The sequence below is a fragment of the Rhamphochromis longiceps genome, linkage group LG9 (assembly GCF_057381845.1).
Source record: "Rhamphochromis longiceps isolate RC_006_pf linkage group LG9, R_longiceps_female_GT1.1, whole genome shotgun sequence".
NCBI lineage: Eukaryota > Metazoa > Chordata > Actinopteri > Cichliformes > Cichlidae > Rhamphochromis > Rhamphochromis longiceps.
In genome coordinates this window covers 36,498,006-36,520,545 of record NC_140565.1, presented here as the reverse complement: position 1 = coordinate 36,520,545, position 22,540 = coordinate 36,498,006, and the positions used below count along the sequence as shown (strand labels likewise).

General features: G+C 50.4%; 1 protein-coding gene across 1 annotated transcript in view; it reads right to left on the bottom strand.

Annotated features, from left to right (window-relative positions):
* Positions 1-277: 277 nt before the first annotated feature.
* Positions 278-22,540, bottom strand: part of LOC146662819 (activin receptor type-2B-like) — a 28,751-nt gene continuing 6,488 nt past the window's right edge. Inside the window, exons 2-11 of the mRNA XM_085417654.1 lie at positions 11,956-12,163; positions 8,830-8,936; positions 8,420-8,568; positions 7,478-7,621; positions 7,260-7,403; positions 7,035-7,183; positions 5,217-5,331; positions 4,993-5,131; positions 4,753-4,883; positions 278-4,222 (exon numbers count right to left, since the gene is read on the bottom strand). Of these exons, the coding sequence (XP_085273780.1) occupies positions 4,001-4,222; positions 4,753-4,883; positions 4,993-5,131; positions 5,217-5,331; positions 7,035-7,183; positions 7,260-7,403; positions 7,478-7,621; positions 8,420-8,568; positions 8,830-8,936; positions 11,956-12,163 (1,508 nt within the window). The 3' untranslated portion in view covers positions 278-4,000. The remainder of the gene's footprint in view (positions 4,223-4,752; positions 4,884-4,992; positions 5,132-5,216; positions 5,332-7,034; positions 7,184-7,259; positions 7,404-7,477; positions 7,622-8,419; positions 8,569-8,829; positions 8,937-11,955; positions 12,164-22,540) is intronic.

The window sequence follows — 22,540 nt, the reverse complement described above, 5'->3', positions numbered from 1 at the left end:
TCTATACTAAATGACCTTTCACTGTTTCTCTAACAGGTGTAGCGTAGACTACATACGTATGATAATCTCCACCCTCCTTTACTTCTTCCAACCGTTCGAGTGTCCACAGGGCCAGTTCTGGCCCCCGGACCTTATGTTTGACACCCCTGACCAAACACCACCCGTGCTCTTCTTCCTGCTCCACCTTATGGTAAAGAAATCCAGCAGTCTGTTTAAAATACTGTCACATTTTTATTGTTTCATTTACAAAAAGTTTCATTTTCTACAGTTTATTGGAGTGTGAGCCTCAGAGTCACCGGCTCAGATACATTCATACAGCGACGACACACACACACACACACACACACACACACACACACACACACACACACACACACACACACACACACACACACACACACACACACAGGTCATTTCCTGTCAGTCTCCAGGCAGACGGAGCAGGTGGAGGTTCTCTTTATAAAGCACCACAGTAAAACCAGGAACCTCCATCAGTCGCCTCTACTGAAGGAAGGACCGGAACCAGGAAGAGGCTTTTATTTTGTTAGATGTCACTTCCTCCTTCCTGTTCATATATGTATGTACACGTGTATTTATACATGTTAAACTGCTCCTCCTACAGTCACGCCGATGAAGATCAGTCGCTTCTCTTCCTGTTTAGAGACTCACAGCTCGCTCCTCCCACAGGTGGAGCAGATGGCGTAGGTGGAGCTGACCGCCTCTGTCGGCCCATGCCACAGGAAGTGAACGGTGCTCATGACTTTCAGTGAGTGTAGGACTCCAGCTGCAGCTCCAGATGTTGTAACATTTGGAACCGTGCATTCTGGGTCGGCTGTTTTACTTCAGCGTAAAGTGGCAGCAGAGCTGTTAGCCAATCAGATCACAGCTGACACGGCGAGGCGGTTTTCTGTGCAGGTCAACAGCCTGATAACGCACAGCTAGCTTTCCTAATCCTAACTGCCATGTAAAGCAGGGCTAGCTTACCCTGAGTACGGGTCACTGTTGCCATGACGATCACCCCCTCCCCCCCCCAGAAAAAAATCAGACGTATAAGTAATGCGCCTGTCGATTGGCAGCAAAGTCGACAGAGGGGGCGGGTCCCAAGACCAGTGACAGTACCTCGCTCGTTCACGGCGTGTCTGATCGATTCGTTAGCAGCTCTGCTCTTTTCCCGCCTTAGTCATGTTTAAACGAAGATTCGCTGGGATCACAGCTCTGCTCGCCGTCACAGTCAGCACAGCGAGCGTTCAGTCCTACACTCACAGGGCTGTCCTGAGGATAAACACCCAGAACTCCTTTCTGCTCGTCACTATTTAAAAACTTCGATGGCAGAGACAGAGGACTGTGAGGGAACTCGTGTCTCTGACCTCGGCCGTTTCTTTGGCACAGGCCAAAATACCAAAAAGGAGGCGGCCATCTTCACACACCTGCTCAGGACAAGCTGGAGGAAGGAGTCACGTGACTCGCTCTCTTTAGCATCGAGCTCCAAGGACTCGGAGACCAGAACCTCCCTCACAGCTCTGAGGGAGGTGTTAGCCAGGTCAGTGCTAGCAGCACAAGCTAACTCTGATGAAATAACCTGGCCAGGTGTTTCCGTGTGCAGTCATGTACTGTAGAGTCAGATCAGCTGGCCGAGGCCCTGAACAGCCGGTGATGTCAGCAGACGACAGGAAGTTCAGGGTTTTGGGGCATTTTTGGAAGCGTTGATGCGCCGTCCTGCCTCACAGGAACTTGCATCGGTTCTCATGGAGGCGGCAGCTGCTGGGGAACAGCTGGAGATCCAAACTACCCGGCCCGACGGGTCGAACGAGCGTCCTAAATTATTTACAGAGATGAATTCTCAGGACAGAAAAATAAAAGAATGAAAGCACCGTGCAGCAGCTGAGTCGCTAACCATGCTGAGCACAAACAAGCGGGCGCAGCACAGCGTTTCCACCTGTGAGACTTTAATGAGGTAACCAGTTCCTGAAACACCTGGAGTCAGTGACTGAGGCGGGGTTAGCCCTGAAGGAGGTCAGACTGCAGGTGGAGCGCTGCCTGAAGTACTACACCTTACTTTAGAGTCACTGAATCGATCACAATAACAGATCCCGAGGAGGCGTTAAACCATGTGACCTGTTACAGCAAGGAGAGAACAGCGAGTGGACGAAGAGTCAGGAAGGAAACAGAAAGGAGGTAGTAGAGGAAAGGAAAGAAGGAAACCTGAAGAGAGAGGAGGAAGGATGAGAGGAAGTCCAGGTGTGAAACGGCAGCGAGCTGTGAGTCGGACGGCCGGGCAGCTCCGCGGGTTTAATGGAAACAACAAAAACACAAAGTAAACAATAAAAGATCACAAACATCAAAATGTAAAAATCCAGCTCGTAGAAAAGTCTGAGGTATTTCCGCTGTGTTGAGGTGGTCTGTGCTTCAGGAGCTCTACTGTCGTCTCTACTGACACTCTCTACTGACACTCTCATTGATCAGTGCTGATCATTAACCCCCCCCCCCACACACACACACACTCTGTACAAACACAGATTTGCATGTGGTCAATGTCACTAAAATCAAACTAACAATAAAAAGAATCTACAGAAATATATTCATCATCATCATCATCATCATCGTCAGGGTCAGCAGCAGCATCGTAGACATTCATGTTACATGTATGGCATCACAGAAGGGAAGAACAGGGGCGTTAGAAGGACACAGGCGACCTTTGACCTCTGCAGCAGCTTGTTAGGATCAGTCTGTGGATCTGGACAGCTGGATGTGAGTCAGTGGGGCATGAGACGTTCATAAACAGAAATCAGCTGTTTGACCTCACAAATGAAATCTCAGTCACATAGTGTGCATGTCCAGGGCTTTTATTGTGAAAGGCAGGGACAGGAAGAAGCCCTCCTTCCACACGTGTAGAATAAATCATGCAGCACTCACACGTCGGACGCTCAGTTTGAAGGCTTTAACCTGAAGGTGGCGCTGCTGAAGGTCAAAGGTCACCGGTCTTTCAGGTAACACAGGCAGGAAATAGGTGTAAACTCAAACCTGTCACACCATGTGACTGTTTACACACACACACACACACACACACACACACACACACACACACACGCTCACAGACACACAGACACACACACAGACACAGGCTCACAGACACACACACACACACAGGCTCACAGACACACACACAGACACACACACACACAGACACACACACACACCTGAATGCATGCATCATTCACCTGTAGGTTTGATTACCTGAGAAATTATTTCCAAACCAACCAAAATGCTGTGGTTGAGCGCAGTCAGCCAATCACACCTCTGCAATGTGAGGCCAACCAATCACAGTCTCTCTGCCTTCACCCCCAGGCGAGAAGACCGAGACACAAAACACGGGAGAACGGAAACCGCCACACTGGAAACAAACAGGCCCATTTCGCCTTTTTCCGTCTGACATCACTTCCTGTTTCCGTCCGTTGGATTTAAAGATGCGAACAGCGACGTGTTGTCGCAGGAGACCGATAAAAACTAAAGTCCAGGTAAAGTAGTAAAGCGGTCGCTGTGGATGTGTGTTTGCTGTGTAACAGTCTCGGGCTCCTCTGTGGGTTTTGCAGCATTGTAGTCGCCTGGTGACAGGTGGTTGCTAGGTGACGCTGTTGTCAGGTGGGTAGATATGATCCAGATGTGAGTAGAAGACCGCAGAGGCAGGAATGAGCGAAGAAAACGGTAAAAAATGAGCGAATAAAAAGGGTCGCTGAGGTACCTGGAGATCGAAGCATTCACTGAGTCGGACCCTGAACGCGTTTTCTCATAAAACACACGCCTGGTTAAAAAGACACGAATGAGTCCCACTGAGAGGAAAACTTAGGAACAACGAGGTGTGCTGGTACTCCGTCCCAACGGACGAGAGGGAATCACAAAGAGTCCAAAAGAAGTCCAGAGAGTAAAATAGCAGCTGCTCTCACGCCCGAAATTCCACTGCGGAGCGATGGCGTGGTGTGTGCACCTCGTTTCTTTCATAGACTCATATACTGGAGTCTTTGGGCGGCAGGTCCACGTTAGTTACCATGGGAACAGGTGCGACAGAGGAACCCAGCAGGGTGTTGTTTTCGGAGGTAGGTGGGGCGATGGTGGCGGTGAGGCGGCGGATCTGGGCGATTCTCTCCTCCACGCAGCCGGCCGACAGGCGAGCCTCGGCGTCGTGATCCCAGCACTCCTCGACCGACTCACAGATCTGAGCTAGACCCTGCAGAGAGCAGCACATGGGGGAGGCGGGGTTAGCGAAGGAAGCACTGCGATCGAGAAAAGGCCTTCGTCAAACACAGGGCGCTGTTGTAAAGGATGGCATCATCAGCATAAACGTGCACACGCCTTACACAACAGCCCTGCTGTGGATCAGCTCTGTCACATAACTGTGGCGTCTTTACCTGAAAACACCTCCAGACACCTGCAGGTCCACATGATTTATAGAAGGCGTCCCTCAGGGATCCATGCTAGGCCCACTCATGTTTACACGAAAACCCCCCAGCTCAGCACAGGACACTTTTACACTGATGATACCATTCTTTATATTTACATATACACGAACACATCTCTGCTTAAATACAACTTCTAAGACAAGCAAGTCTTTTACCTCCACAGGGAAACGTTTCCCTCTAATACTGCTCAGTCTTACAGTACAAAACACCTGAAAATAAAGGGGCTGATGATAGAAGGTGTCCCTCAGGGATCCAGATCTGGCCCCCTGATGTTTCATGGACTGAGGTTCAGACTCACGCTGTGTTTGAGCCACGGCTCTCTGATGGTTGGTCTCATCTTCTTGTGGACCACGACTTCCTGCAGGTCCTCCAGTGATGGATGCTGACCAACCTCCTCCTCGAACGGCAGCATGTACTCATCCACCGGACCTGAACACACCACATATTAAAGATGGGCGGAACCAACATCCGCTCCTGAGACGTCAGGTAAACCCTCGCTGTGCTGTTAAGGTGTGGTTCGAGTGTGTGTGTGTGTTACCGTCTGCAGCCTTGCAGCGGGACACCAGCTCCCACAGCACCAGGCCCATGGCGTACATGTCGATCCGGAGGAAGGCGTCTCTCTGGAAGTTGATGGCTCCTTCTAAGACCTCGGGGGCCATGTAGCGCCTGGTGCCCACCTGCACACACAGACACACACAAGAGTGAGCGTGAGCGACGCAGCGACGCTCGTCTCCTCGGCCGCCTGCGGTCAGACCAGCTTACCTGTCCGTGCGTCTCTCCCGGCGGTTTCCCTGGCTCGAAGCAAACGGCGAGGCCGAAGTCTCCGATCACCGCCGTGAGGTCCGAGCGCAGCATGATGTTCTTACTCTTCAAATCCCTGAGAGAGTGAGACACGATCAAACGTGGCCGCCGTTACCTGTCTGACCCCGCCCACAGTCCTGCTCCTCATCGATCTACTGTGTTATTCAACTACAGCTCCCATGATGCTTTTAGCTGCTGCCTACAGCACTCTGATTTCTGTGGTGTCAACATGTACTACTATATGCATGTAGTAGTACATGTAGTAGCTTTCATCTAGCCGTGCAGGTTGTGATTCAGCCCCAGCACACACTGAGCTCTACACTTCCTGCTAACCTGCTGCTGCATGCTGATACTGTGAGTCTCTGTATGTGTTCACTGTGGAGCTGAAAGCAGCAGAGCAGCGTGTGAGCAGCGTGTAAGCAGCGTGTGAACAGCGTGTTAGCGGCGTGTGAGCAGCGTGTTAGCGGCGTGTGAGCAGCGTGTTAGCAGCATGTGAGCAGCGTGTTAGCAGCGTGTTAGCAGCATTCGAGCAGCGTGTTAGCAGCGTGTGAACAGTGTGTTAGCAGCGTGTGAACAGCGTGTGAGCAGCGTGTGAGCAGCATTCGAGCAGCGTGTTAGCAGTGTGTGAACAGCGTGTTAGCAGCGTGTGAACAGCGTGTTAGCAGCGTGTTAGCAGCGTGTGAACAGCGTGTGAACAGCATGTGAGCAGCATTCGAGCAGCGTGTGAGCAGCGTGTGAACAGCGTGTGAACAGCGTGTGAGCAGCATTCGAGCAGCGTGTTAGTAGCGTGTTAGTAGCGTGTGAGCAGCGTGTGAGCAGCGTGTTAGCAGCGTGTGAGCAGCGTGTTAGCAGCATGTGAGCAGCGTGTTAGCAGCATTCGAGCAGCGTGTTAGTAGTGTGTGAGCAGCATGTGAGCAGCGTGTTAGCAGCATTCGAGCAGCGTGTTAGTAGTGTGTGAGCAGCATTCGAGCAGCGTGTTAGCAGTGTGTGAGCAGCATTCGAGCAGCGTGTTAGCAGTGTGTGAACAGCGTGTTAGCAGCATGTGAGCAGCGTGTTAGTAGTGTGTGAGCAGCGTGTTAGTAGTGTGTGAGCAGCGTGTTAGCAGCGTGTGAGCAGCGTGTTAGCAGTGTGTGAACAGCGTGTTAGCAGCATTCGAGCAGCGTGTTAGTAGTGTGTGAGCAGCATGTGAGCAGCGTGTTAGCAGCATTCGAGCAGCGTGTTAGTAGTGTGTGAGCAGCATTCGAGCAGCGTGTTAGCAGTGTGTGAACAGCGTGTTAGCAGCATGTGAGCAGCGTGTTAGTAGTGTGTGCGCAGCGTGTGAGCAGCATTCGAGCAGCGTGTTAGCAGTGTGTGAACAGCATGTTAGCAGCATGTGAGCAGCGTGTTAGCAGCATGTCGAGCAGCGTGTTAGCAGCATGTCGAGCAGCGTGTTAGTAGCGTGTGAGCAGCGTGTTAGCAGTGTGTGAACAGCGTGTTAGCAGCGTGTTAGCAGCATTCGAGCAGCGTGTTAGCAGCATTCGAGCAGCGTGTGAGCAGCGTGTTAGCAGCGTGTGAGCAGCGTGTTAGCAGTATTCGAGCAGTGTGTTAGCAGCGTGTGAGCAGCTGCTGCGCGTTGAGCACGTGAACATAAGCGATCTCTGAGATTCTGAAGTAAAAACGAGCAGCGTGAACTGTGACGTCCTCTAACGCTGACTCACAGCTCCACCGTGTGGCAGCAGCTCGTCACTGCAGACTAGGGTTTCCTGTCTGATCTGTAGGTGTGGGGGTTTGTGGGCAGACCTGTGGGCGATGGCCGGTTTGGGACCCTCTCCCTTCAGTTGGGGGACGTCTTCGTGGAGGTACGCCAGGCCGCGCGCCGTCGTCTCGGCTATGTGGCACAGCTCGGACCAGCTGATCATGTTTCCCTTCAGGAAGCCCGACAGCGAGCCCTGCAGAGACAAACATCAGGAGATCGACCCCACACCCCCGGGAGTTTCTGACCCCCCCTCGGCCCCCCTTCCTCACCCTCTCGTGGAACTCTGTGATGAGCCACAGCTCGGCCTCGGGGTGGCTCCCTCGTTTCTCTGCGGCGATGAACCTCAGGATGTTCTTGTGCCTCATGCCCGGCGTCATGAACACGTCCCTCTCGGTCTCCCAGGAGTCCTTATTCTGCAAGGAGGAGGAGGTGAGGAAGGGTTGGGAGTCAGGACGGCTGCCCTGATGCTCGGAGCAAACACCGGTACCTGCATGGGGAAGATCTTCACGGCCATGTGTTCGTTCATCATCTGAGCCTTCCAGACGCAGCCGAAGCGCCCCCTGGCTTTCACCTCCAGCAGCTGCAGAGGCTTCAGCCCCAGCAGGGGGGAGGCAGGAGGTGGACCAGGATCCTGGAGGAGAGGAAAGGAGAGTGGGGGAGGGCATCAATGTGACACATTTATAGACAGCAACATGACAGAAGCCCCTCCCATGTCAGAATTAATGTGACCCCTGAATCCTCCCTTAGTTATGCTGCAGTAGGTGTAGGCTGCTGGGGGATTCCCATGATGCACTGGGTGTTTCTTCTTCACTCACTATGTGTTAACAGACCTCTCTGCACTGAATCATATCTGTTATTAACCTCTGTCTCTCTTCCACAGCATGTCTTTATCCTGTCTTCCTTCTCTCACCCTAACCAGCAGCAGATGGCCCCGCCCCTCCCTGAGCCTGGTTCTGCTGGAGGTTTCTTCCTGTTAAAAGGGAGTTTTTCCTTCCTACTGTCACCAAAGTGCTGCTCATAGGGGGTCATGTGATTGTTGGGTTTTTCTCTGTATCTATTATTGTGCGATCTACTGTACAATATAAAGCGCCTCGAGGCGACTGCTGTTGTGATTTGGTGCTGTATGAATAAAAACTGAACCACAGGTGAGAGTGCTGTCAATACACGGGCCACCTGTTCAGGTGAATCCCGCCTCTCGCCCTATCAGACCGATTGGCCGTGTTTTACAGTTCAATATGAGGAACCACGATGTGGTGACAAACCCTCGTTTGAGATGTTTCCTGCTGCAGTGCCTGCAGACCACCAGCAGATGGAGCCGTCTCAGCATTGCAGAGTCAAACTGACGTCATCAGCTCCGGTCTGCAGGTCAAAGTAACCGAGTACTTCTACTCGTTTCATCAAAAGGTAAGCGTGAGTGTTTGAGGCTCACCTCGGCAATGTCCACGTGTCCATACGGAGGTTTGCGGTGTTGGTACATCCAGACGGTGGTGAGCAGAGCGACAGACAGCATGGTGACGGGCAGCAGGCAGTAAATCATCACGTTTAACACACCCACGCTGTGGGGCGGGGCCTTGATCACTGACACACACAGAAAGACTGCATTTACATTTAAAAGGACTTTATTGGCGCTGGGTTACCATGGTAACTTTGGAAACGCCCCTGACAGTCTGGTGCGAGGAAACCTGCCGACGGGTTTCAGTATATCAAGACTGTACATAAAAGATGGAGGAGGCACCCATGACACCACCTGTTGAAGTCACGACCTCATGAAGCACAAACAATGATACGAGGAGAAGACACGTGTGACACGTGCTAACGGACCAATCAGATGGAACTCACGTGGCACGGTGATGTCCGGCAGGTGGGTGAAGCGCTCGTTGCAGAAGTTTCCTTCACAGCAGCAGAAGAAGACCTGCGGGCTCTCCTCGGTGGCCACACACTGCTGCCTGAGAGAGAGACAGGAAATGACTTCACACACAGTAACACTCTGACTAGGGCTGCTCAATTAATCGAATTTTAATCACGATTACGATCTGGGCTTTCAAGGATCATTAAAAATGACTGAGCCAATTATTAGCCCCTCCCTCGTGCTTTACTCTCGCGCTGCTCCGTGTGGCAAATCGAGCGCACCTCTCTGAATTTCGAACACGTGTCACAACAATAAGAGGACCCGAGGGAAGCTCGGAAAGCTAAGCAGAAGTTATTTGGAGAGGAGAGTGACTGCCGTTGGTTGAAAAGAGGTAAAAACCTTCAGTGGTGTGGAAACATTATGGGTTCAGTCAGACGTGGATCAAGTAGACACAGTGTGTAAACTTTGCTACAGTGTAGCTGCACCACAGAGCAACACTGCAAAGTTCACTAAACACAGATGTTTACATTTCTTATATTGCAAACATTTGCACTGTTATCAGTATTTGTGTGACACACTAATGTGTGATCCCATCAGAAGTAGTACTTGTTAAAAAAATGAGAGATTTGTCACCGAAGTGAACTATATGTAATGAGGTAGTTGCACCCCCCAGCCTCCGGGTGGCGCATTGTTCAGTGAGACAGAATAGCGAGGTCATAGGTCCTCCTCTCCAATATGGCAGAAGCGAGGCAAAGAGAAACTTCACCAGTCGTCTCTGTCTCATCATTTCCCTGTTTTGCAGGTTTGTAACCGGTAAAACTATATTAAAACTGTTGTAAAATATTGATAAGAAACACAGCTAAATGTGGGGGTATAAATCAGCGGGTAAACCCTGTTATTTGTTACGTTTTATGAAGTAGAAGGACTGGAAAAAATGCCAAAGCCTAGCCAGCCGCGGGCGCCATTTTGGTTTCCTTTCTCCACTTATGTCAGGTCGTTTTAGCTGAATAAGCTCCTTGTCGTGTCCTGATTTTGTGAATATGATGTTAATCTGCTGTTGGCAGTGAAGAACGACTGTTTACTGGTTCTGAAAAGTGATTTTGAGAATGTTATAGCTAAAGCTAAGCCTGCCAGCATACACATGACTCTTTCATGTATTTGTGAGCTACTAAGCTAAATTGGTTTAAGACCAAGCACTGGTATGTTGGTTAAAACAATCAGAATACATAGGTATTTGGGTTAAAAGTTAGAGGTAAAAATGTATTTGAACATGCATTTCATATTGTTTTGGATTGTCATTCAGAGAGAATAGCCGAGTAAATGATTTGAAGGTCACTACACGTGAAGTACTTTTGGTTGCCATGAAAAGATCGTGGTATTGCAGCTTGAACATACAGACGGTTTTATTGTTATTTCTGTTGTATATAGAGAATGGTGATGCTGCAAGTTAAAAATACATGTGATTGTATAAATAAATATGGCAGAAGCGAGGCAAAGAGAAACTTCACCAGTCGTCTCTGTCTCATCATTTCCCTGTTTTGCAGGAACATTTAATCTGTTTTACCGGCCCATACTCTGGGTCGGTTACATTTGCACACTGTTTTATATTATTTTTTGACAGGCTCCTGCATGGGGTGGGAGATGTTGTCCAACAGGGATGACAGCTTAGCCACCGTTCTCCTGTCACTGTCCACCTCCACTGGGTCCAGAGGGCAGAACAGAGCTGGCCCTGATCAGCCTGTTCAGTCTCTTCCTGTCCCCGGCAGAGATGCTGCCGCCCCAGCAGACCACAGAGTAAAGGAAGGCTGAGGCCACCGCAGAGTCACAGAAGGTCTTCAGGAGTGGGCCCTCCACTCCAAACGACCTGAGTCCCTGCAGCAGGTACAGCCTGCTCTGCCCTCTCCTGTAGAGGGCGTCTGAGTTATGAGTCCAGTTTGTTGTTCAGATGAACACCAAGCTACCTGTAGCTGATTCATTACTATTAATGAAGGTTACTCTCCACACCAACACCAGCTAGATGTTTAAATCTTAATATAAATGAGTAACAGTAGGTGGACATTAGGTAAGGCGCGTATATAAAACCGTAGTAAAGGGACCTCTGTGTCGGCTCGTAGCTGAAAACTAGCTTTACTTTGTTGTCTGGCTCAACTTTGCTAGCAGAGACAGAGAGAGGCGTTGAAAGGCTCCAACGGAGCTGATTGTTTCAGAGGAAAACAGGAACAACTGCTCGGTGACAGCTCGTACTTTTTTCTCCCCCCTCGCTCACAGACACATCACGGGTACAGCAGTCCATCCTCCCTGCAGCACGGACTACACTGCCCATCAGGCTTTAGGGCGATGCCTGCAACACTCTGCCTGTTGCCTTCATATTAAATCATTTAAAAAAAAATTTCTTCACGTCATTATGCGGCTGCAAGTAGAGGTGACATCAGAGCCTCTTAATGCGTGTTTGGTTTGGGAATCACCAAAAACAGAGAGAGCACAGCCTGACGTATGAAACAGGAAAAGACCGCCGTGTAATCCATTTATTTCAACAAAGTAACTGTATTCTGATTACCACCTTTTTAAACGGTAACTGTAATGGAATATAGTTACTCATATTTTGTATTCTGCATGTATTCCATTACTCCCAACACTGCCAGGGATAAAGTGGCGTTCCACCCTCGTGACCGCGTGGTCTGCAGCACACAGTACACCCAGGTGGGAGGACGCAGCCCCCCAGCATGTTGCCCTGTTTTAATCCCACAGAGGATCTTCAGGGTCAATGATCACGTCCCTGTGAGCAGCTGCTCTGAAGGGAAACAGGAACGCAGCAGGACAGGACAGACTGACTGTCATAGATTTGTTTACATGCATTTACAGGACTTCAGTCATTGTGGGGTCTACCTGACAACATAAAACACATTCAGGTGACTGTGGCTGTGATTTGGATCGAAGCAGATCCTGGATCAGCTCAGTGCAAGAAGGTAAACGTGACAGCATGGATCACACTGTGGTCGGTGTGTGATGATTGGCTGGAGGAGCTCATTTATGTTGTTTGAAGGCAAGGTGTGTGTGTGTGTGTGTGTGTGTGTGTGTGTGTGTGTGTGTGTGTGTGTGTGTGTGTCTGTGTGTACCGGTCGTAGCAGTTGAAGTCGTCCAGCCAGCATCCCTTCTTCACCAGCTCGATGGAGCCCGAGTTGTTCCTCCAGGAGGCGTAGCAGTGCGAGCGTTTGTCCTGCTCGTCCTCGCAGCGCTCCACGCCGCTCTGGTTCGTCTTCTCGGTCTCGTAGTTCACGTTGTAGTACACACACTCCCTGGTGTCGGCAGTCCCACGGCTCAGCCCTGCAGCACACACACACACACACACAGAGGAAATGCTTTCATGGTGTGTCACAAAGCGTCCTCCACAGTCCTCCACACTCATCTAATTAAAGCACAGAGAAGAAGAGCGGAGCACCAATAACGAGCTGGACCGCCTGCTGCCGGCGACAGCGAGCTCAGACCAGGGGCGGATCCTTTTTTTCCAAACACACATGCAGCTGGTTACATGTAGTTAGAATGATTCAAATGCAGTACGTACAGGGTGGGAATGGTTGGTGATACTAAAGTCCTGTTTGTGGCACATTAGTATATGTGAGGGGGCAAACTCCTCAAGATGGGCGGTGACCGTGGTGGCCATTTAGAAGTCGGCCATCTTGGATACAACTTTTGTTTTTCCAATAGGAAGAGGACCATGTGACACATCACACTTATTGGTAATGTCACAAGGACAACAATGGTGTGCTTGGTTTCAACGTAACTTTATTCTTTCATGAGTTATTTACAAGTTTCTGACCACTTATAACATGTGTGCAACGTGCTGCCCATTGTGTTGGATTGTCAATGCAACCCTCTTCTCCCACTCTTCACACTGATAGCAACACCGCAGGAGAAACGCCAGCACAGGCATCCAGGTGCTGCACATCTCGTATCTTCACACCACAGACGACTGCAGTACATTCAACGCTGCAGCTCTCCCGCTGCCAGCCGTACACATCACCACCACCAAACACACCCCGCCACATACCTCCATCGCCCGCTTCACCCCCATCCGCGAGCAGGCAAGCCCCGACCATCGGCGCCCCACGCCCCGGCCCAGCGACAGGGAAGTGTCCACTCTGGCGGTCGCCCGCGCCTCCAGCGGAAGCCCGGAGCTGGCCTGGTGGCCGCCCATGTGCAAACAGCGAGGACTGCAGGAGAGCAGAGGGAAGCTTCACCTCACACCGTCTGCACACACATCACGGCAGCACTCCGTCGTTATCACAAAGCTCGATCAGAGAGGAAGCCCAGAGCACACCATCAACACGTGTTCTTAGCTGTGATTGGAGGATAAATCAAACACTTCCTGCACTCACAGCATGAAGCCACAAACCGCAGCGGCCGTCCCGCTGAGTGCTCCAACCATCTCCTCTGCTCCTCTTTCCTAAACCTTCAATCAATTTCTTTTATTTTTTGTTTGTTTGTTTGTTTGCTTTTTCCTCTCTCGCTCTCTTTCTGTCTCCCTGTCCTGTCTGTCCCATCTGTAACAACTGAAAATAAAATAAATACATAATTATAATAAAGGTCAATCAAATGGACCAATATGGCGAGACCATGATGATCCACTCGGCATCTTTCTTGGCCTTCAGACAATTCTGACGGCTAAAGATCCAAACGGGACAACAAAACAAAACTGTAGCTGCATCTTCAGAGGAGTCTCCGTGGTAACCCTGCTGATACTGCATGATGTCACAGCTTTAATCTCAGTGTGCCCTAAACACACTGTAAATAAAAGATGGTCGTAGCCACCGTGACCCCACCCACTCTGAATCCTTCACAGTGTTTCAGCCGTTGTTTCAGAGCCCGAGGTGACCAAGCAGGTGGAGTACACACACACACACACACACACACACACACACACACACACACACACACACACACACCTGCTGATCAGTAACATCCAATCAAAATCCTAGAATTTCTGAAGCTCCACCTTCTCGGGCACTCTGTTGCTACAGTGACCTCACAGCAGCCCTGTTATTGGTCGCCTGATGTTATTCAAAGTGCAGCCGCTCACGCTGACGCAGCTCTGACTGTTTGTGAGTTTTAATGTTAGCGTGAGGAGCAGCAGGCGGAGCTTCACGTGTTCATGTCATAAATCCTACAGTCTGCTCACAAAGAGAGGAGCTGCAGGGAGAAAAGAGGCGTGGTTACTGTGGTGATCGGGAATAAAGCTGCCGCACTGCATTATGGGACAGAAAGCAGCACCTCTGATGATACTGCAATAGCAGGGAGTACACACAGGGCTTTAGCAGTAATGTTTGCAGGAAAGTACTACGACTGAACCATCATCAGTATTCTGCAGGTCGACCTCGGTTACCATGGAGACCTGTGTGCTGATGTCACTGTGTGTCATGTGACATTTACTCAGACGGCTTCTTCAGTTAAACTGGAGCAGCGAGTTCACACAAACACACCTTTGAAACAACCACTGAGCTGCTGTCAGTCGCTCTCCGTGTACTGAAGCTAAATCACATCTAATAAAACCAAGCTGACGTTTGAACTTTGACCTGAACACAAACATCAGGGTTCATTTTCCCACTGTTAGTCAAACCCAGGACTTTGAGTTCTGTCAGAGGCCGCCTCAGCTTTCAGCACGAGACCCTGTGTGCCAGAGGTGGAGCAGGCGTCCTATTACAAGCTTGATTTCATCATAATATCACAAAAAACACAAAACATGAACATTTCCTTTTTACAAACCGGCCCTGGAGCATCCCAGCAGCTTTCAGACACGTACAGCAGCAGTGTGAGCGGCACCATCAGGATCTGTGCTGGATACACTCGGGGATCGACTCCTAATGTCTGCTCACAGTCGTTTACACACACACACACAACGCTCTGATGTCAGGTGACAGCAGGTTTATGGTCACAGAGCAGAGCGGTGATAACGCCGCCCACCCTCGCTGCGTTCTCATGACCTCGGTGACAGCGGCACAGATGTTGCGGCGAGCACGCCGATGCTCACGTCACGAAGCGGGATCGGCGACAGCTGCAGCATTGTTCTGTGTGAGCGCGGCACGGACTCGAACCCTCGGCCTTCCAGCTGCACCGTCGTGCACATTAACATTTGTGTGCTGCATACGTGTGAAAGTGTGTGACCTCTGACCTCCGGCGTCTCCAGATGACACGCATGCAGACGTGAGCCAACTGCGAATGGCTCGACTGTGAGCGCGCCGCTTTCTAATGCAAAGTAAGCTCATAGCAGCTATTAGAGCCTTTGTAAACTCCAGACACCAGGGGTCAGAGGTCACGCTCTCATATGCAAACCAGCACATATATGCACCAGCACACACACACACGGGCATCTGGCAGACCAATTATGTGCGTGCATATGTTAGTGTGATGACAGGGCAGCATATAAGATGTAAAGTCATGGGAACTAATCACACACACACACACACACACACACACACACACACACACTGGGGTAACTGGTTCCCACAGACGGCCCAGGCCCTGTGCTGGGTAAGAACCTTGTATTTAGGCGTCCTGCCCTTCAGTACAGTTTCAGACCTAAATGACCCAAACAAGGTGAGGACACGCCTCCTCCTGACCACTGACTGCCTTTACTGATGTCTTGTAGCAGGGCCGGGTGCTATGAGGCTTTCTCTGACCTCTGCTAATGTAGCTGTGTTTCCTGCATCTATCGTTCAGACTCCAGGACAATGAGCGTATGTGCACGGCGTTCCCACGAGAGCGAGCGGACAGATGGACGCTGGTCTGACGAGCGATCGACACAGAACAAACTGCGAGCACATAAAGATCGGACAGAAGCAGAGGATGGAGCTACAGCTGGAGTGAAGCTGACTCGTTCACCACGTCCTCAAACACACACGAAGCTTCTGTGGAGCTTTTTACATCATGTTTATGTGGTTTTCAAAACGATCCCTGATGCTGGATCAAGTACTTTGAATTAAACTGAATACAAATTTGGTCGATACACCAGGACATCAAACTAAAGCTGCGAGAGGACGAACTACTGAAGAAGTAATCAGAGCCTCAAGTCAACTCGTACAACAGACAAGGAGCACAAATTCTACTGTGAGGGACCTGCTCACAAACAAACTGAAACCACCCGGTATCGTTCCTGGTATCGTTCAACAGTGCCTCTTCTTTCTCAGGAGACTGAAAAGATTCGGCATGAGCCCCCGCATCCTCAGGACCTTCTATCACTGTGCCATTGAGAGCATCCTCACTGGATGCATCACCACCTGGTATGGCAACAGCATCGCCTACAACTGCAAAGCTCTCCAGCGAGTAGTGCGGTGCTCTGAACGGATAATTGGAGGTGAGCTTCCCTCCCTCCAAGACATCTACAGGAAGCGGTGCCTGAGGAAAGCGGGGAGGATCATCAAGGACTCCAGTCCCCCCAGCCATAAACTGTTCAGACTACTTCCATCAGGAAGGAGGTTCTGCAGCATCCGGTCCCGAACCAGCAGACTGAGAGACAGCTTCTTCCATCAGGCCATCAGACTGCTGAACACGTCATAGACACCTCAGCTTCACTACTGGAACTTCAACATTATGCACTCCACACTGTACAGTAATGCCACTGTTTTGCACATATTCAACTCTGTATATTTTTATATATTTTATTTATTGTTGACTCTATTTAATTTGTAAAATATGTGTACACACACACACACACACACACACGTAGAAAAATATTTAGTATACACATCCAGAAATGCATATACTATTATATATTGTACATATATTTATTAGTTTCAGATGTAGCCATTCTTGTATTTTGCTTGTTTACATTATTGTATTTTGCACAACTCTGTTGCTTGTGGGGCTCGCACACAAGAATTTCACTCACATGTGCTGTACCAATGTACCTGCACATGTGATGTGACAATAAAAGTGATTTGATTTGATCGAGGGACAGGAAAGTGAGCAGTAATATAAATAATAACATAAAGAATGAACTCAGCACGGCCCACCATCCACCCCGACCTCCTCCTGCAGGCGCTTCACTGGCCTGCAATGTTGCAGCACCAGTGGCACGTGAGCGTGCACGAGGCCCGGCCTGCACGCTCATGAGTCGACAGCCGATGGTGGCTGGCCCATCTGATCTGGGGAGGACGACCTGCACCAGAGCCTGAGGGTGAGAGCTTTGTTGACGACGTCCAGACAACATCTGTCTCCGTCACCTCTGGGAGGAGACGGGATCCCCACCTCCCACCACCACCCCTCCTCCATGTTCTCACGGGAGACAGAGAGAGTCATCCCCTGAGTGAGGGGGGAGGGGCCGTCTGTCCCCAGGGAACAATCAGTTTTTCAATGACCCCCCATCTGTTCGCTGCTCGTGATTGGCCGATTGGTCCTGCTTGGCGCCCTGTGAGGTCAGACGGTGTCAAGAGTCAGGCCTCACGGGTCGTCGTGTTGTGAGGCGGTCAGCAGGAGGTCACAGCTCTGTGACATCATCGTGGATGGAAGCGTGGAGCTGCGAGCGCCGTCCTCACTGACGTGTTACTTCCTGTTTGTACAGCACGGGTTCAAACACTGCAGGCTGAGCTCAGCTGGTGACAGTGGGAGGAAGAACGCCCCTTTAACAGGAAGAGACGTCCCACAGAGGCAGAGCTGGGCCCATCTCCTAGGAATAAAAGGCGGAGCAGAGCGAAGCAAGTGATGTTGCCCGTCTGTGGTCACTAACGTCCACGCCTGGGAAACGTTTGTTGGCGTCGCACCTTCAGGCGCCAGAGCGAGCAGCAAACACGTTAGCTTCATGAAACCAAACCCTCTGATCACCTGCTGCTGTACGCTGACTCTCACACAGCCGAGCAGGGCGGAGCTGACACACGCGGCAGTTTACGGCGATGATGGGCGTTACCTTGGTAACACTGCTCTTAAAAACTCAACTGAAGATCAGAGGTTAAAGTGCGAAACAATAACTGATACAGGAAGTGCTCGCTCACTCTGCACATACTTTTACATGGTCAGGACACGGTACCAGTACACGTGCTGGGAGTACTGGTACTGCAGTAACAGGCTCCGCTGCTGTGAGAGCCTCGCCTCTCTGCGGCTCCCTCGCCCGGCCTCGGGTACCAGGAGCTGCAGCTGGATCTCAGGTCCAGGACAGCGAAACCATGGAAGGCTGTGACCTCACACACCAGCACGCCATCAGAGCCTGAACCTTGGGGGAGGGGGGTGTAAGGTTAAACTCTCTCACTGAGGTGATGCAGGAGGAGGAGCCAGTCTGCACAGTCAGCACAGGTTTAGGAGAACGAACACCTGATCCATCCCAGCGACAGCCGTCCCTCAGCTCGGGCTTCTTCCTGTTCAGAGGGAGTTCTTCCTTCCTACTGAGCAGCGAGCTGCTGATAGGCTCGTCTGACTGTTGGGGTTTCCCACCCCTATCGCAGGGTCTTTACGCTAAAGCAGCTGGAGGCTGTGATTTGGTGCTGCTGTATAAATAAAGTTGAGTTGATTCTGAAAAAGAGAAGACAGTAAACGCAACGTGAGGCGTTTTTAAGGTTTCCACGACGAGGTGAAACTCCGCCCCTTTGCAGATGTAAGTATGACTCAGCTGTCACCAGCCTAAAGCTCCGCCTCTGAGACCTGATAGGCTATCCATCACCAAGATCAACGTAAAACTGGACATGTGTGTGCTGTTTTTAATGATGTCATGTGACCCATAATGAGGTCACTGTACTAACAGAGCATCCAGGAAGGCGGAGCTCTTCAGGGAGGATTTTGATGATGTTGCTCATCTGCAGGTACGTGAGTGTCAGCTGATCGTGTCTGCGGGTTAACGATGGTGCTGATTAACGAGCCGCTAACACAGCGCTGAGTCAGCGCTCTCACACGCTGAGATGGCTGCTTGGATCATGTGACTCTGTGCTCTGATTGCAGCGTCCATGTTTCACCGCTCTGATAGACGACCTGCTTTCTCAGATCAATGCAGAGGGAGGAGGAGTCCGCCGTGACCCCGCCCTCACACACACCGTCAGCCCGGGAGGATTTCTGTGTGCTGGGAGGCCGAGCCATGGATGCTCAGTATGTTGGCGCCGTTGTTGTCATGTGACCATGCATGTTATAAACCTCTGGGTTTTCTTACCTGAGGAAGCAGCAGCAACGGTGCTTTTTATTGTAAACACAGTGAATCAGACGATCCTACCCGGAGCACTCTGCAACAGCGGGAAGGAAGAACTCCCTCTGAACAGGAAGAAACCTCCAGCAACACCAGGCTGAGGGAGGGGCGGGGCCATCTGAGGGGAGGAATACGGGACAAAGACGCGTCGTGGAAGAGAGCCATGGATGAATAATGACTGATGACTCGATGCAGAGAGGTGTATGTCACATGGTGACTGATGAAGAAACACTCAGTGCATCATGGGATTCTCCTATATCTATTGCTTATCGTCACAGTAACGCGTCTCCACGTGCCATGACGTAATTAATACGAACGCTACAACGAAGGTGGACGTTGAGGCGACGCTGTACCTGCTGCTCAGCCTGTGACTGTTCGTCACACGCGCGGACCACGGCGTTGTTGGAAACATGTCCCTCGTTGACCGGTTTTAAAAAATGGCGGTTCAGATTTTTGTAAACAAGACGCTCTGATCGAGCACAGCTACTGACCAGCCAATCGCTGACATGCAGTGTGACGCCACATTTTAGTACCTGCTTGGATGACTTGCAACCCTGGGTGACAAGGAACCTAGAATGTACCTGGTACCAGGAACCCAATGGAAAACCATGGAAACCGTGATGAAACGCCCCGAGTCGATCCCAGTAGGAACAGAAAAAGGGGGTCCTCACTTTTCCACAGCTCCGAATCAGGTGTGTGTCTGTGCAGCCTCAGCAGCTCGAGGCTTCCTGCATGTCTGTGGAAGTGTTAGCCTGTGGGCTCATCTGGACTGGACTCAGACCTGAGCCCAGCATGGATGTGAACACAGTTCTCTGCATTTCCTCAGAGCAGTTTATGCTTTAAAGGATCTTACCTGGTAGACCTCATAAAAGCAACGGCGCCATGTGTGAGCAGCTCAACCACACCTCAGAGCAGCGCTGGGCGATATGCCGTAAAATCCATATCACGGTATAATTTGAAGCATGTGCGGTAAAGATATGTATCGCGATATATTCCTTTCTTCTGTATAACGTATTTTACACACTATAAGGTGCGCTGAAAATCCTTAAATTTTCTCATAAATCGTCCGTGCGCCTTAAGTATGAATTCTGGTTGTGCTTACTGACCTCAAACCGATTTTATGTGCTACACGGCGCTCAAACATCTGTCAAAAAATGTTTTAGTACCACTTTGGTAAGCTACGAAGCCGCACCGCTTGATGGATTGTTGGACCATTATGGCTACTGTAATCAAGGAGCCTCGCGGAGTAATCTGGGTCCTAAACTCCGCCCTTCAGATCCCAAAGCCAAACGAACACTGCAGCATCACTGAGAGTTACAAACTGTCAAAATTCCTTCATCTTTAATACAATGATCAGCGTTGCAACTTTACCAGGTGTAACAATTAAGTTTAACATCCAGGCATCCATGAAAACAGGATTTATTAAATTTAACGGAGTTAGAAGTTAGCAGGAAGTTAGCTTGCTAGCTTCCACCTAAACATGATATAGCATGTTCTGACTGAGAGATTTTTGAAAAATTCAAACGTACAGCTCTGCTATCACTTCCAACATGAATGAAGACAGAAAACTAAACAGCAGTGACGTTTGTAAGGTTACTGAAGTTGGGCTAGCTGGTAGATAATGATGTGCTACGTGAGCGCTAGCTACACAGCTATGTTAGCATAAACACAGTGAAGCTGGAGGATGAACGCTAACTTTTTTCCACTCGATAAAAGTTAACGTGAAGGTTCCTGATGGTTAGGGACAAATGCAATCGCATGGCAGGATGCTGTAAACGGACCAAACTTCAGTCAGGAGAACAACTGAGATAATCCATCCACATTTGCTTTTACTGTCGCCGCATAATCTGCAGATGATGTGGTTTACAGCCGCTGCGATGCTTTCGACCAAAACAGGTGCAGCTTGATGACACCATCAACATGTGCTATTGCGGTAGAGTGGTATAGTCAAAATCTGTACCGTTAGCCAAATTTATATCGTTTCTACTGCCCACCCCCACCTCAAACTGGCTGCTAAAAGCTCTGTGATGGACGGGAGACGGAGACATAAACATGTCCGCATGAATAATTACTGTGCTGCCTTCACCTCTCCCAGAGTGCTGCTGAGCTCTGATTCACCACGTGGGTTCAGCCTGCACAGCGACACTCGTGAGGATTCCTGCTGAGAGGTTTCACGCTACCCAAGTCTTCAAGCCTCAGAGAGAGAGCGCCGTCCTCACAGGAAGTGCCGCCATCCTCATTCATGCTGACTGCTACCACCCTTGTACAAACTGAAGTGGCCTCACAGCTCTGCTCTGGACCCAGCACCTCCCCCTCTCCCATCTCCTCCTCCTCCTCCTGACCCCGTGTCATTACTCTGAGGGAGCTGCGAGGAGAACAAAAACAGACACTGGGCCTTTAAATCCTGCCAGCAGCCAGGAGAGACCCATCCCCCATCATGCATCTCTCCCTTAGCCCCCCTCGATGTTCAGGCCCTGCAGGGAGCCGGAGCACTGAACACGCCCCGACGCTGGGCTCTGTTTCACCCGGCAATAAAACAACAACAACAACACAAAAGCACACACCACTGTGAGCGAGCCGCCGCTCAGCGTCAGGCTGAAGGTGAACCCGACACTCCTCCTCACAGGCCTGCAGTGATGAGCAGCTCAGCGTCCGTTTCTGAGGCGCGTCCACACGGAGACGCTTCAGGAAAACAGGACAAGACTCAGGACAAGACTCAGCAGTCCATCTGCATCTTAAGGATAAAGGTCACTCTTTCGAGGATGCCAATGTTCACATTTTGGACAGAGAGGACAGATGGTTTGAAAGAGGAGTGAAAGAAGCATCTATGTCCACTGTGAGCGACCATCTTTGAACAGAGGCGGGGCTTACGACACCAACTCTCTGCCATCTATAATCCAGTTTTGAGATCCTTCCCAGACGCCTTAACGCCCACTCACATCCTGGACCATCTGACCTCAGGAATTCGCATGATAAGGTGGGGCCAGGTTTCACAATGAACACACCCGAAACTCTGGCTGATTGGGACCCATGCCCAGTTTCCCACCTCGGCTCAGGCGATTAGAGGATCATCAGGGGGTCCTTTTGTCTCTCTGTGGGGGGTCACTCCCACTAGGTTTATATCTGGGACTCTCCACCATTTGACCTTAGAACTGAAGAAGCTTCTCGGATGAGAGGTGAAACATCTTCAAGCAACTTAAAGAAGTCCAGACGCTTTTCTTTCCAAGCTCCTTAGACTACGATGACCTGGATGACTGAGAACCTTCACAGACAGGAAAACGGAGCTTTTTAAAAACCCGCTCCAAAGTGATACATCTGAAAACGCAGTTTTTGCGTCGCGGTGAGGACAGCGTCACCGCAGGCTTTCGGAAATGACGCATGTTAGTCATATGATGCAGTCATGTGACTGCTCCAGAGAGCTTCTCTTCGAATTCTTTAATTCTCACTCGCTTTTGCAACTTTGTACTTTTGTGTTACTCGCAGCAACAACTCCACCTCATTGCGAGTCCATTTAACAAACTCGCTGCTTTTCAAAGAGCCAGAAA